The sequence below is a fragment of the Poeciliopsis prolifica genome, unplaced genomic scaffold, assembly GCF_027474105.1.
Source record: "Poeciliopsis prolifica strain line A6 unplaced genomic scaffold, Auburn_PproV2 SCAFFOLD002, whole genome shotgun sequence".
NCBI lineage: Eukaryota > Metazoa > Chordata > Actinopteri > Cyprinodontiformes > Poeciliidae > Poeciliopsis > Poeciliopsis prolifica.
The window spans coordinates 12,517,979-12,534,469 of record NW_026562377.1 but is presented as its reverse complement, the minus strand read 5'-3'; the positions used below and the strand labels follow the sequence as shown (position 1 = coordinate 12,534,469).

The window sequence follows — 16,491 nt, the reverse complement described above, 5'->3', positions numbered from 1 at the left end:
GATATTCAGCCCAACTGCTCTTTGTTGACCAATAATCGGACATATAAACATGAACTTTCTCACTTCCAAAGTGTTTCAAAAGACCTGAGCCGATGCTTTGGTCAAATCTGCCTCTTTCATTAAAATAAACTCATACTTCATAGGTTTTATGATGTTTATCATTCTTCAGGCATTAATTGCTGTAAATGTGCCTGCCATATGATACTGTTTTCCCCATACTGGCTCACAAGCAATTCATTGTGTTTTCTACAGAGTGGAAATCAGTTCTTGTGGCTGCCAATGAAAAACAAAGCGTTTGATTCAGCCATTTGGCAAACGGTATTGGGAGCAACAAGAATAGTTGCCCTCATGGGTCAGCGCTTTTGATTTTACTGCCCTAATAAAAGACACAAGTGCACACAATGGATTTCTACATCCTGGGTATCATAATTTCCCACTGCAGTGAAATACACTGGAGCTGTGCATCAAGGGCAGTGTTCAGGTCAGCCATTTAGTGCAATTATTCAGTGAAGTTATTCAGCATGTGTGTGTGTGTGCGTGTGTGTGTGTGTGTTAAAGGGAGGATTTTTTTCCCCCACTTCCTCTGTAAATAAATATACTTTGAACAGCTTTTATCCAGATATAAATTACCGGGTACTGGTAGACAATAAAAGTAAAAAAAGTTCCCTGCTATGTGTTATACTTTGGCATCCCATTCTCTTTAAAAGCCAAAGAGAAGTCACTAATGTTAAATAAAATTCTATTAAAGCAAAGCATTTATTTAAATGTACATATCTAATACTATTTTTGTTTTGGGAATGAGAATATTCCTCATACACACCAGTTACTGTAGGAAATCACTGTACTCTACCATGAGTTGTTAGTAGGGTTTCCAGGATCAAATTCCTTTCAGTTCATTCATACTTGTGCTAATACTCCAAAGATGCACTCTGTTTATGCAACCCCCCAAAATCTTTTGCTTATGGATACTCTGTCTGCTCATGAAGATTCTCTTTCACTTATTTTCTGAGTAATTTGGCTAGTAATTATTTGACTTCTTGGTGGATCGCACAGAGGATTAATCTTTAATCACCGGATGGTCAGCAAATCCTCAAAAATTGATAAAAAATTCATAAAGTTGAATAACCCAACATCAGGCAAATGAACACTGAATATCATCAGTCCATTTATGAGAATAGGCTTGCACTATTTAAGCTGGGAGTACAACAAAATCAACAAACATAAATAGAAACGCAGGACTTGATGTTCCACAAAATCTGCTTGATTTTCTCACGTTACGACATAAACAATGATTATTTTATAATCACAGACAACTATTTCTCCAATACAAATGGAGTATAGAAACATCCATCTGTCCACAGTCTATGGTTTCTAATCTGTGCAGAGTCTATTGTACAAGAGGAGGGGATCACAGTCTAACATAGACACACAGGACAAACTCACACACTCGTTCCTAAATGGAATTAGAGAGACAAGTTGACCTAACATGCAACATTTTAAACTGCGGGAGGAATCTCGTAAATGTGAAGAAAACCCTCGTATTCATGGGGAGAAAATGCAACTCAATTCAGAAAGACAACAGCTAAGGGCTCGAACCAAAGGCCTTTTTGCTGTGGGGCAACACAGTTATCAACTGGTTCACTGCAGCCTATTAAGAAATGCATTAGTATATTTTTTGCAATAAAATCATAATCTATATTTACTATGATTGTCAATGTAACTTGGCAAAAATATTTGGCTATCAAATTTGGTAACCAATGTTTGGCTATTATGGTTCCTATCAGTATCTGATATTGAACATTCAATCAAAATCAAATTGTATTTGTATATAACATTTCAGCAGCAAAGCATTTCAACATTGATGTAGTTTTAACATAGTTGAAAATCTACTTCAGGCTTTCAGATATGTTTTTTTTTTTCAGTCTATGAGATAAGTTTGATGTATTTAACAAGGACTTAAGGGGTTTCTTTTGCTTCAACTCACATTTAAATACAGACTTACTTGGTTAGTAGAACAGACAATATCCAATCTCCCTCCTGCTGTCGTAGTATAATTTAAAGTCAAGATTACTCTAGCTGCACCTCATGTCTGGTCCCTTGTAAAAGCTGTAGCTAATTTAGTTTAAACTCTGTGTATCTCTTAAATTCAGAGTTCTATTTATATTCTCTGGTTAGAAAAAGCCTTCCTGAGTCAAAATCTGCTGCATATTCTTTTCAGTAGAAGCAGTTCCATAACACATAACCTGTGCAGTCACAAATAGAAGGCGCTTAAACCATGTTTACATAAATTCCTGTTTCGTCTGAGATCACACTTGCTCTGCACCATTTGGTTGCTCTATTGACTCACTGGACTGCACTTTTCCTCCCACATCAGTGGGATTAGGTACAGACAGTCTTCACCCACTGAAAATACTTCTTCAAGGGTGCCAAAGCCTGGCTATGTAGAGAAGACAGCCAACAAAAGCGAAAATTAAAGAAACTTGTGTTATGTCTTTGTTTTCTATTTTCAGGTTTATTTTTAAGAGATAAATAATATTATTCAAACCTCATATTCTAATTCAAAGGTGAAACAGCAATAATATGCAGATAAAACATACAAGTTACATACAAGTTCATTCATAAAGGTAAGAGAAAATAGAGAAAGGTAAAACTAGAACAACAAACACAACAGAATCTGCCTCATTGACAATTTTATATTTCTCTGTTTTGGTTGATTGTCAACATCTTTTTATTTTTTTTGTGACTAATATTCACATTTCACCCAAAGAAGAAACCATTTTTTCTTCATAAATCAACCTGCGCCTGATTAAAGAGACTAAAAACATTTCAGATTTGTGTCTGCTAAATAAAAATCTTGACTTATCATTAGGCACTGCCATGACTTTGTGTGAGCTAAAGCAGGAAAAGGTGGGTTGGACAATTTTCAGTATATTTTTTATGCTAAAACATGCATGGAAAACTGTAGTATCAAAACCTAAACAAAAGCATTGAATAAACATGAGCCAGGTGTAGTTGCCATTTTGAATGAAGTGTGTTTATTGTACACTTAATGTAGTTTTGACATTAACTGATTAGCTAAGGTTAACTGATCTGCTAGCTGTTTGGTTAATTAGCTGTTTCCAGTAGCCATCCCGCAGGGAGCAGTTTATTTCACCAACAGACATGCTAACAACCAGAGCGTGTTGCCAATTAGTTTAAAGATATCAGTTGCTAAACAGTTGTACCCTAAAGAGTAACAGGTCTCACTTCTTTTGAGTGCAAGCCATGCCAGTGGAAAAAAAAATGCTTCAAACATATCTGGCATCTCATTAAAGTGAATTTAAAAGGTAAGAATGAGATGATAGAAAGTTTTTTTTTCCCATTATTTGTGGACATTTGAACTGGAAATTAATTTGCAGTCTTTCCTGTTTTTACATTAAACCTAGGTTATTTATTATTATTATTATTATTTTTTTTTTTTCATTTGCAATTATCCTATTATGACTGGTGTGCATTTGGAAAGACCAACATTTTGAGTGCTTATGAGTGAATCACTTTATCTCATCTCACTAAATGAACAATTTCTCAGGTGATTTAATACTCTCTAAACATGTCAAAAAACAATGGAATTGTGCTAATCTTTAAGCCTTTGATGATGGATGTACATAATCAGCAGTGTAAATGTCACAGATGGTCAGTTTGCTCACAACCTTGCACTTGAAGCAAGGTTGTCACATCAGGAAAGTACTAAAGAAATCACTATCTTTATTAACAGACCTCAGAAATAGCAGGCAATTAACTTTAAATCCATCAGTGAATGAAGATATTTGTTTAATGTTAAATAATACAATAAGTGCATATTTCTCAGTACTGCTAGACGTAAACTTCATTTACATTCTTTTGTTCTGGATAAAACTGTCGAAGCCATTGTTGCTTTCCAGCTTTTGTCTCTGTCTTTGAACAAGCAAATATGCACAGCATCCCCGCCACCAATTTGTGTGTGTGTGGAAAACAAATTATATCGTGCTTGGTAGGAGCCAAGGTTAAAAGGAGCTGTACAAGTGTACGCCATTTAAATTATCTTCCTCTGTGTATTTATATCTCCTGATTCTAATGGAGTTATGGCGCACACTGTTCTGTATCTCACTGTTTTCTCATTACTTTCCTTGATATGCAGTGGGAGCTTAAGTCTATCAGCTGTGACAGTGTTAGTATGTTTTAATTTTCTGTTAATTGGAGCTTTGAGCGTGCAGGTTTGTGCAGATTTTTTCTTATCAAGTTAAGTATGCAGCCTGCACACCAGTTCTGTTGCTTCGAGGCTTCAGCCTTTGGCTCCTCCACTATAAAGCACTGGCATTTGCATTGAGTCATCAAATCTGTCTGTGTGTCAGGAGGTAGCTCTGTGCTTTGATAAGAACAAATTATAAGTGGATGGCTGGGAACACAACATTATTTCCTGCTACCATATCAATAAAAATAGATCAATTCACTGCTGATGTGCTATTTGAGAATGCAAAGAGGGGAATGAGGGGTTCAATGTGATGTCTTAATTGTTATGCATCTTCTGTTCAGGCTTACATTTGAAAGCAATTCACCACAAATTAAATCTACCATGGAAACAGCAATCCTTGTGCAATAGCTTGTGATTTGTGTGATGTGCTTGTACTCTGTGTGGACACGTTGTAAGTACTTTGCTTCCATTTTTCTCTTTCCAGCCAGGAAGTATGACAGCAGTGAATATCTTAACATCACCGGCATCACAAGGGACCAGGCTGGAGACTACGAATGCAGTGCTTTAAATGACATTGCCTCTCCTGACACCAAAACAGTAAAAGTCACAGTCAACTGTAAGTACATCTCTTTCTTCTTCCTCTTTTTTTAGCACGCTTCTTTCACCGACACAAGGAAAGGGACAGGGGCAGCCTGAACTGACACTAGTGTCGCTTCCCTGCCACTGCTCTTCAAAAAAGTACATCCTGTAGAAGTTTGAGAAAGTAGAAACCCAGACAGCGAAGTTTCTTAATATTTAATGTGAGAATTTCCTTTTTGTCTGTGCATGCAGGTGATTAATTTGTGCAAAAGAAAGGTCTGACTGTTCTAAGCGCTATTCCATTATGCAGGTAATGAGTCTTTCAAAAGTGTAAGGAGACAGTAATGAGGAACCCAGGCATTAATGAATGATACCGGGCTTTAGTTGTCGTGGTCACATGGAATTCAGCACCACTAGGAATGAGCAAGAACAGGGGCTTGACAATTATGGTCGATCCTTCTTTCTTTTTAAGTGCTCCTTCACCGCACTGTTGTTCAGGAAGGTTTTTGCATAAAAATTCTGGGTTGAATCTCTCTTTTTGGCATAACTTATCAGCCAGTGTGTAACATAGATGTTAGGGGAGGGGCAGGAGTGAGAGAAAAGAGGCTCTTTTGCTGATTCTGAAAAGCTAATCATGCACGTTTTCTCGTTTAACCTTCAGTAAATAGGGTTATTTTATGTTATACATTTTTGACTACCTAATTATTTTTTTACAGCTTTGTGTCTTGCAGCCCCTCTACTATATTTTCACCTCACTGAGTTAAGATAGTTCTTATTTCGACCTCCTTATAAAACCAAATCTTGGCACCATTATTTCAGTCTAGTATTTGGCTCTAATGAGCTGGACATGAGTGCAGTTTCGGAGACCAGTTATTTATAGCTCTATTGAGACGTGGGTTCAAGGATGAAAAGTGCTTTGACAACCGTCAGCGTCTTTGTGTTACAGAAGAAAGGAGATATTCTCAGTAGTTGATAGGGCATGTCGCTGCCAGTCGCTGTATTTTAAAGTAAAACTGCAGGGTTTTGTTGCGTTAGTCTCAAAACTAAGTGAATAGATTAGGCATAATTTCCTTGGCTGTGAGACAAAGTGTGCACATCGCGAGCTAAGGAAAGACCCTTGAAGCTGAAGTTTGTTGCAGCTGGTCAAGTGTTGAGGCAGTTTTTGCCTCCTGTCCTCATAAAGCTGCAGAGCTCTCTTTGTTATTGATTTGACACAGTAAGAAGAACAGCAATAATAACAATTTAAATGGTATACTATACATTTGTATGTGAGAATCTTATATAGTTTCATGTTACCTGATAATTTATCATATGTTTAACTATTTTTGCTTTAATTCAAGTCCCAAGGGAACAAAGAGCTTGATGTGACTGTAAATGAAAACCATTGACATAGAAAACATAGCAGTCAATATTGGATGTATTCTACAATTATTACTCCAGTTAAAGTTCAGAAAACAATTCTTCAAAGGAAGAAAAATTTCTGATGAACTTACTTTACTACAAACACACAGCAGAGATGCAGTTATTAGGTCAGCAGAACCGCAAAGCACTAATGTTGCAATAACAGCAAAGGGCTTAATAGTTCTTTTAGAAGTTATTTTTTTCTTATTTGCTTCATCTTTAAGACCTGAGTTCCACAACTCTCTTCCCATTCCTCTTCTCCTGTTAGCCAACATTTTCAGGACCTCAAGCTACAACTGGTTACAACTGGTTCCTGATGTAAAATCCGAAGCTATTTTATCACAAACAATTTTTCAAGACGCTGTTTGTTCAATAGTTGTTGTTTTTTTTCATCAATTTGTGATTATTATTATTTTTTTTTTTTTTTTGCCTCAACTGTACCTTTCCTTAACTTTCCCACTGACTCCCCAATATGGAAAAATCGGTCATAGATCAACTGAACAAAAACTGAAGTAATTGTACTAATCATTCAAGCTGATCTGGAATCCATGCAAGTAATTCACTTGCTCATTATGCAGGCGAATTAGTGAATGTCCAGCCAGGACAAGAAGATATTCCAAATGAACACTAAATAAAATTTAACCAAACAATGTTTTTTTTTAGATTCTGATTAACTCCACTTTCTCAGATTACTCCTATTTTCTCATCCTTTTCAAAGTATACCCTTGCGAAGCACTTTGTCATTTATATGTATGTGAAAAGTGCTGTAGAAATGAAAAATTACTGAAAAATTCCTCTCTGAACAAGGAACCTATGTGCACATTTCCACTTTGCCCTTATAGCAGATCCGTTCTAAGCTGGAGGTGACATGTTGTCAGAACATTATAGTATTTTTCTCAGTCCTAGTTAATCCCCTTTTGGAGCAGGGAAGGAGGGCTAACTTACAAGAAACTGCTGGAACGAAATATCTGTTGCTCTCAAGATCAGAAAGGAGAGATTTCTGCATCTGGGCAACAATCAGTGTTTTACTGTACCGAGTACAACAGTGATGAAATGCTGTCTGTATGTTCACTTCAACAGAGGGACTCTTTTTTTCCCTCTTTCTCTTTTTTAGATGACATTATAACAACATATTTAATTTTAAAAAGTGTGAATTATCTTTATAGGTATAGGTTAAGCAATACCAAGCCACTTGTTGTCTTCTAAGTTTTCCAGGCTATTGAAATGCTTTTTTTTAAAAAAATATGGGTATGCATTTTTTGTTTTGTTCATGTAAAATCTTTCTTGCTATTCTTTCATTATATGAACATTATGTTTGATGTAAAATATCTGCGATATCATTTGCCGATGTGATGCTCCTGTACGCATATATAAGTGACTCCATTTGTTTATTGTGCTATAAATGTTTCATAACTCTGTATATACTGTTAGAGTTATGACCACCACTGATTCATATATAGTCAGGGGTATTTGTTGTTTTTCTTCTTCTGCTTCACAGCCACCTCTTACATGAAAGGTGCTGAGTTTTATTGCAGCTGTTTAGTATTCAAAGTGCTGTGAATCCATTAAACCCAAATAAACAAAACATTTAGCTGACATTAAAGAAGAGGAGCATTGGTATTTAGTGGCTTTAAATGGAAAAGAAAGGTATTTGTAAGCTACTGCTTTCAGTCCGTTTAGAAAATAGAAAAAACATTTAACAATGTTTTTTCTATTTTTAATGTGCAGTTGGTAGCACTGTTGCCTTGCAACAAGAAGGTCCTGGGTTTGATTCCCGGCCCGGGGTCTTTCTGTACGGAGTTTGCATGTTCTCCCTGTGCATGCGTGGGTTCTCTCTGGGTACACAAGTCCAAAAACGTGAATGTTAGTTAAATTAGTCTCTCTAAATTCTCCCGAGGTGTGAGTGTATTTGTGCATGGTTGTTTGTCCTGTCTGTTTCTGTGTTGTCCTGCGACAGGCTGGCGATCTGTCCAGGGTATAGCTGGAGATGAGCACCAGCACCTCCTGACCCCATTAGGGATAAGGGTGAACAGAAAATGGATGGATGGTTGGCATTTTACAACATACATTTTGTTTTTAATTAGGTACCTTCAGTGATGCATATGTCATTTTTCAACTTTATGAAAGCAGAATGAATAAACCCATGTGTCCACTGGAATGACTGATTCAGTCAGAGCCCATAAAGCTGCATTCATGAAAAACCCAAGTGTTGTTATGTCTTTGAGATCCAGACTTAGCCAAGTTTTTTCATTATTAGCTTTTATTTGACTTCAAACAAGAACACAGTCCTACAAGGCAAAAAACAACATGTTTATATTCTAAAAATAAAAGTAGTGTTGCCCTTTTTAGCTTATTAAATAAGACTCTTGATTTGCTAAAATGGTCTCTAGAGGATTTTACGTGTGTTGGATCTGTTTAGCCAGTCACCAATGTAAATTGTTCTATTGAAAGGATTTCAAAGTGAATAACATCTAGATACAACTGAATGTGGATCATTTTTCTTATTTTACATGTATACCTAGATAATGTAAGTAACCTTTATGGTGTGCACTGATCCCCCCTTTCACCATGTTAGCATTGATCTGTTGTTTTCTTTCTAATAGCAGTTTAATGAAATTAAGTCATAAAGATCAATTTGTCAGACCTGCACCAGTTATTCTTAATCACGCTATTTAAACTGCATACAATTCAGTGACATTGACATTTCATCGGTTAACAGATTAATTAAATATGTATATGTTCCTTCAAAAACAATGTGAGTTTTTTTTTTCTAAGTTGAGAGTACAGTTGACCTCGGAGCTAATTGCAGATTAAGGACACTAATTAAACTCAGGAAAATAAAACTGAGCTTGAGCATCTTTCCAGTTTTAATAAGAGCAGCCTGCAGTTTGCCTTTCTATGTTATAGTGTTTTAGAGACCCTGTCACTGTGCATGTGGTGCACCACTTGCAGCCTCAGCTTGGATTTCTCTAAAGCTCAAAAGACCACTTTGATTAAATTACTTGCCTGAGTGGGCTTCTTGCCTTTATTCGCGCAGTGATAAATGAATGCCGACTGAATACTTTTATCAGCTAAAGCTGAAAGATGGCAGTCATACAGAAGGTCGTCCTGAAATCAGATTGGCTGAGGCCCCCTGCTTGGCAAAAGGATATTTCAACTGCGAATTTACCCGATGAAATTCGATCTCCGACCTACTTTTCAAATTTACATATTCATCTTCACTGCAGGTGGGTACTGTTATTGGCTGAAATTCTCATGACACAGTAAGATTCAAAAGCATAAATATCACATCTCAGCAGCTAAGTTGCAGGGATGAGTGAGAAGGAAACCACGGCGGAACACCTCCGCCTGCGATCAAAAGCCAGCATTTCATTAATTAACGAAGCCACCTAGTTCCAGAATCAAGGCGTTCATCACTAACTGTGTAGATAAAACATTAACAGCAATCTGTTTCTCTTTCAAGATGAGAAATCAGAGGTGTCTGACCTTGCTAAGCAGTTTACAAGGTTCTTCCTCGCACAGCGATAAGTCTGCTGTTCTACAAGATTATGTTGCAAGGTGAATTTGACAGTGTGCACAAATTTTTTGTGTTTTTTTTTATTTTATTTTATTTTTTCCACAAGTAAAAGCAACTGAGACATTCTGTCTTTTGCTTTATTTTATGCCCTTTTTGTTATGGATTGTATTTGCATGCACACCACCTGCTCTGATCTTATTTGTACGCTCATGTAGTATTCACAAAGCTGTCACAGATGAGTAACCAGAACTGGAAAATGACACAATAGCTGGGGCACTCCTCACAACTGTATCCAGATACATAAAACAGACTGTAGTTTGACGACTAATAATGTATGAAGCCCTAAATTTGCATACGAGCAGCACATATAAATTATTCTCTGTATATTTATGAGGCTGTTTATTCATATATTTTGTTAATAAATCTCATGAAATTGTATGAGAGCACAAGCTATATTTAGAGCCATATTGTTGCACATGAATAGAAAGACATTATGTCCCCTTAATTAATCCTTTACGTTTAAAGTGTTGTTTGAACCACAAATGAAGAGGCGTAATGAAGCAGAAGTAAAGAAAAAGCATCATTTTTATGCTTAATTTGACAGAGAGGCTTAAAAATGTGAAAGAAAAGGGAATTGGCTATATTTTGTTCACAGTTTCTCAAACACAAATTGATCAATTGGAAATGCAGAAAATTGAATAAGCTCAGTGAGTTTAGAGTAAATTAGCCTACTGAAGTAATAACAAAAGAGACAGCTAACTTACAAACAAAGGGCTAAAATTCCCATCAGTTTTCACAAAGACAGAATCAAAGCTACGTTGGAATAAACTTCTTCCACAGCTCACCAAAACAGCCTGTGGAAGCTTAAAAATGAGCCAATAATCATCTTGAAACAAACAATTGCAGTAATCTCCAATTACTCATCATGTATTGAGGAGTTGTGTTTTTTGGCACCTGTTGTAAAGATGTGTACAAAAGCATTAAAATAAAGTGTACTGGGAAGTTAGTGACCCCAAGATGTCACTCTTTATTGCATTCCTAGTGCACTTGTTTGATATTAGTGCAACTCTAGCATCAAATAAGTGGTGATAAGTGTCTTTCAACAGTTTTTTGTTGTTTGTTTTTGGGGTTTTTTTTAGCTATTTTTATAATTGTTCTGATATGGACAATGTTAAAAGAGATACTTGAGAATTGAAACACATCTGGCGAGTTCTGATTCTCTTATTTTTTTCTACTTTGAAGACTAAGAAAAAGGCCTTTGTGCCGTTTCATATTTATAGAAAAAGGCAAATCATTGAGAGCAGCGTTAAAAGATAATTTTATTTTTATTGACTTGAGACATATTTGCTGTGGATATCAATCTTTTAGGAAGGTTCTGTTTTTAAGAGATGTGAGATTGTTTTGTAAAATGCTGGACAGAATGCAACTAAAACATTATTACCAGATTTCCCTGTGATTCTTAAAGATATCAGTTTTAACTTCTAACATCCGGGGCACCCTGATGTTTAATATTTGACTTTTTGAAAAGTGCTATGCCGTCAGTATTTTCTGATATGCTCCTGAGTGGTTGAGCAGATTAGCTATTTAGAGGATGGTGACCATGAACACATCAAGTCTGACCTTTCAGAAACATGTAGATATGTCCTTCAAGTATCTTCAGAGTGCCCTAGCTGGACTTTGTTCGGCAGTGATATTAACTACTCATCCCACACTGATGGCGTCCTGAATGACTCTTTACAGCAGTGATGTCTGATGTTAGTTCTGAAGGTCTGGATGTTTCTGCTTCATCATATCAAGCTTAAATAACTTAAAGAATATATAGGTATGCTGATGTTCTGAAGAATGGAAGCGGTGCACTGATTTCCACCACACATTGTCTCTTTATTAGCACGAGTTAGTGTGATCGAAAGGACTGTGTATGTGTTTTGCACGTACACATTGTGTATGCATCCACCCTCTAAAGTTTTAATTGGGTTCCTCCGACACACTGTCACTCTTTGTTTTACGTTCTTTTATCTATGCTGTTTTTATTCACACTAAAAGTGTCTACACAACTCTTTCCCTTTGTTTTTTAATTAAGGTTAGGGGTTTAACTTTGCACAGACTTAAACCTTTTTACTTCATGGCACAGTTTTACTTGCCTTGCAAGCTGTACCCTACTTGGTTCAAAGTTTGCCAGCCACTTTTACGCCTCCTGTCTCCCCCAAGCACCCCGCAGCTGTGAATTCTGCTCGCACTTTCACCATCACTGTTTTGTTTTTAAAGAACAGCCTTTTTCCTTGCTTACAGTAATTTTCCAACAAAAGTATAAACATTTTAAATAATAATGAGGATGCATATTAGATCTGCTGTAAGCCTTTCAAGCTTGTACCTCTGTGGAGGGTTTGCAAAAAAATAAGCCAGCAGTGTACACTGAAAATTAGTCATTCTGAACATTACTTTGTCTTTTGTTTGTTCCCATCTTGCCTCTTATTCTAGTTCTCTTGTCATGTGTGCCGTTTGTGATGCAGACGTTGCTGGTGTGGATGCTCCCCTAGCATGCACTTCTGGCTCCGCACAAAGAGTTGTTCTGGGAAGTCGTGACCGACTCACATAAATAAACAGCCAAACCTGTTTGCCTAGCACGACCATCCAATATTACAATGTCAAGTAATGATGACAAAGTAAACAACTATTAGCAGAGTGTGGGTGTGTTTGGACAGTATTTCACTGTCAGTCATTATGGACTAATAGCTCCATAGCTCTTCATTTGCATGTGACAAAATGCATGCCCTGACTGTTGTGTGTGTGTCCAGTGTGAGTGCAGTGTTGGCTTGTAAGTTTGGATCAAAGGTAGGAGAAATGTTCCTTCCATGGCTCAATGAAATCGGGTGTTGAAAGTGTTTTAAAGTAAGACACAAAGTCTCAGTTGAGCATTTGTCGAATACTCAGGCTTACAATTCAAAAGACAAGGCTTCCTAGAATTGGTTTCTGATCCAATCCTAAGTAGAGTTAAAGCCAGTGCCCTCAAGCTGTTTGGATGTAAATCCATCTCTCTACATCTCTCCAAAGCTCTCGTCTTGATTGCTATTTGGATTCCATGCTACACGAGGGGCATGAATAAATGAGTGAAACCTTGATCTCCAGCAGAATAAATGTTCTAGCTAGTATCATATCAGAATTTACTGGCACACATCAACTTCCTTTTTATGCTTCGTCTGTGGTTTTATTGACTGATTTTAAAGCTGAAGTAGTTGGCAAAATCTAATATCTTTAAAAGCACAGGTTTACATAAAATCTGAGTTTTATTCCTTATCGTATTTGGTGTCCGAGCTGCAGCCTGTAGCCGTAGCTTTGGTACAGGTTACGCCATGTACATTTATCCGCGACTATAACTACCACTTCTATTTTGTGAGTGGTAGTTATAAAGGTGGTCTGGCTCAGTGCAGCCACCGAGTGACTCGGGTTTGGGGTTTAGGTTGGTGAGATGACTTGTCCGGTGGGATCTTTGAATAATTGTCGAGACTCAGTAGTGGATGTGGTCTGATAGTTATCCCTTGCTTGACAGTTGTGTTGTGGGGATGGATTGCTTGGTGTTGAGTGCTGGGACATTTCTGAAGAATATAGATTGTTGAGCCTGCCAGTCTTCTTGGTGCATTTGACCTGCTTTTTTCTTGTCACTCATACTGCAGTCCCTCCAGTACCACCACAGTTCAGCTGCCAAGTTAGGACATTTAAAGAGAAAGGTAATTTGTCAGGAAGTTTTGCACATTGGACTATTTAGTGTTAAATACAGACAATGGATTAAACCCCTTCTGTTGGCCCAAACAGAATGGCAAATTAAGCTGGTTATTTTTAAGCCACGCATTGTATGAAAAGCAGGAGCACATTGTTTGCTTGCTGTTTTGAATTGAAAACTTAATGAATTAATAAATCCTGGCAGCAGACTGACAAAAAAGCTGGACAACGAAGCCTACAGATGGTAGTAGGGAACACTGTCTCTGTGTGTATGCTGACAAGTCATGCACTGATGAGTCCATTTCTTAATTGCTGGAAAAACCTTCTTTTTTTTCAAGTCTGACTCAAGATGTTGGATATTAATTAATAAGCATCCATTTTCTGAGTTTGCTTGGTAAACAATTGCATGCTAGTGAGTAAATCTTGATCATAAATCTTGTAGAGACATGTGGGGCATAATCTTTGTCGTGTTGACAAGCTTTGTATAAAACAGGTGCAGCTGAAGTCAGTTTGTGATCAGCCCACAACTGGCCATTTGTCACCCCGGAGGGCTTCGCATGTGCTCATTTTTCTGCTATGCCCGTGCTATTCCTGGACCCAACCCTTCACCCCCATCTGGTAGAGTCACTACGACTGCAGGTATGATTTACAGCGCTACCCCAGCATTCTGTAGGTACTAAATTACCTGGATTATTGAATTTTTATGATTTTTAGTGCACTACTTTGCATTCTCCTCCAAACCTCCTGGTGTATTGCACAATATATGATGATATAAGACATGCCAGCAAGTTAAAATTGGAATTATTGGATTTGACTAGATTTTATGGCTGTGATCCGTCATAACAGAATCCAGTGCCAAGTTCCAAATTGAAAGGATGTGATATTATTGATATGCATAAAAGCAATGGCCTTCTGGACCACCTGCAAAGGTGTATGGAGTTTTTTCTACTTTCAGTGCTGTAATAGTTAAATGATTTTTGAACCCTGCTATTTGCTGTAGATATGTTCAACGAGTCCTTGAAATAGGCAATATAATGCAAGAACCTTGCTTTTTCTCTTTTTCTCTTTTTTTCACTTACACTACTGCAAGAAATAACATGTCTTTTTGTTGTCTTTTATAAGCAAAATAATACATTATTATCAGACTGGAAAAACATTTAAGACACAAATCACATTGTCAAAATGCTTTCAAAAGAACTCCCATACACCATTATTATGTTTATTTGTATTATGAATAGTATGATGTTAGATATGAGTATTCTAAACCCACATTCCATCAAAAGAGCTATACTGAAATCATATCAAGTAGTAGTTTCTATTGTGATTGATTAAATTAGATTTTTATTTGAAAACCAAGCTTTTTAAGCTTTAATCTAAGTATTCTACTTATAGATGCAATCATAATGTTTTGTGTATTAAATCAATCTTTCTAAACAAAAAGATTAGTTGCTATTTCTTAAATCTAAATAATTATTCAGGGCGATTTGGTACAAAGGAGCAACAAGGGTTATATTTTTATCAAAGTAAGTTTTGAAAAGGACAGCATGCCTTTAATGTTTATTGATGCTAAGCCATTCAGTAATTTATAAGTTAATATCAGTATTACAAAGTCTATTCTCTGAGCTATAAGGAGCCACTGTATAAACTTTAGAACTGGGTTGATTTTATATATATTTTATTTTTTTTTTAAGCGGACCTGTGAATACCAATTTGAGATAAATTTGTATTTTATGCAATTTTACTTTAATTGGATGAAATAAATTTTGCTTTAGTCATTCAAAAATATAAGTTTATGCCAAGAAATGTCAGAAATTGTCCTAGGTTCACCTTGTACATTTCATTTAGATTGTTAAAAGCATTGTTGAGTCTGATGGTTCTGTTTGGGGATATTGTCATGCTGCAGAAGGATTTGGAAACTCATCAAACTCCTCCTCATTGTATTGTGTAGTGGAAAAACACCTGGAGTGCCTACCGCTCTGTATAGGACTTTCTATTTGCTAATCCCTTTTGTTGGCTCAGTCTAATTTTCTTGTTAGGATTTTAACTACTTCTCATGGAGAAGAGTAAACCAAATGAACCATAAATAGAAAATAATTTTTTCGATAGAAAAAACAGAAATTACTGTTTGTCTTAACAAATAATTGGTTGTAAATAAAAGGGAAATGAGTCAGTGCATAAATCGCACATGGTTTAGAAAACAATTGGGATTTTCTATACTTACTAAGAATTACTAATATGTTTTTGTTAAAGCATTTTAGGTGTGAGGTTTTGAGTATTGACTCACCTGGCAGAGTCCCAGTGTTCACTGTCCTGGTAACTGTACAGGATGACAGCTAGGTCACCCTGACACTTTGAGAGCCTTCAGATAATCAATGATGCCGCACAATGACACCAATGGAGGATTACGAGGACTCACTAAGCCGCTGTCGGTCAGCACGCTGCATTGATTTTGTCACAGTTGTTATTGCCGTGTATTTCTGGGGCTGTTGAATTTGGTGGCAATTTTTTTTAGCTCCCTGTTTTATTCCTTTGCTTTAAATATAATTCAGACCTCCTTTATCGAAATGCTTAACACATTAATTGGATTATGTGTAGGCAGAGACTGCTCTTCCTTAAAACTCCTGGTGGAGTGTTTAACTTATCCTGTGTTTATTGCCACTAATGCTTATTTTTCTGAAAATACATTGAAATTCTGAAAGTTTGAACAAACTTGTCAGATTTCTGGAACAGAAAACTGTTAGTATTAATTAATATTCAAGCATAGACACAGACATCCATACCCTTCCTCAACCTCACTTGCATGGTGTCCAACATTTCACACAGTGATAAATGAATTCAAAAACCTTAAGCATTACCTATTTCTTTAGGAATTATACAGCTGAGCCATAGCAGTAAAAAGAAAAAGCTGTATAATTTGGCACAAATATAAAAAGGTAAAAAAAACCACAAAGACCAGGCACGTGAATGCACTCATTAGGATGCAAAGGAAAGCTGGTCAAAGGGCATCCATCATCCCAAAGCATGCTGTCTCTTCGTTATGCTTCTCTCACATGGATATACACAATAA

At 36.6% G+C, this 16,491-nt stretch overlaps 1 protein-coding gene across 1 annotated transcript in view; it reads left to right on the top strand.

The window, feature by feature from the left end:
- The window catches only part of negr1 (neuronal growth regulator 1), a 160,205-nt gene that overhangs the window by 90,687 nt on the left and 53,027 nt on the right, over positions 1-16,491 (top strand). The window contains exon 4 of the mRNA XM_055050717.1: positions 4,695-4,826. Coding sequence (XP_054906692.1) covers positions 4,695-4,826 — 132 coding nt within the window. The remainder of the gene's footprint in view (positions 1-4,694; positions 4,827-16,491) is intronic.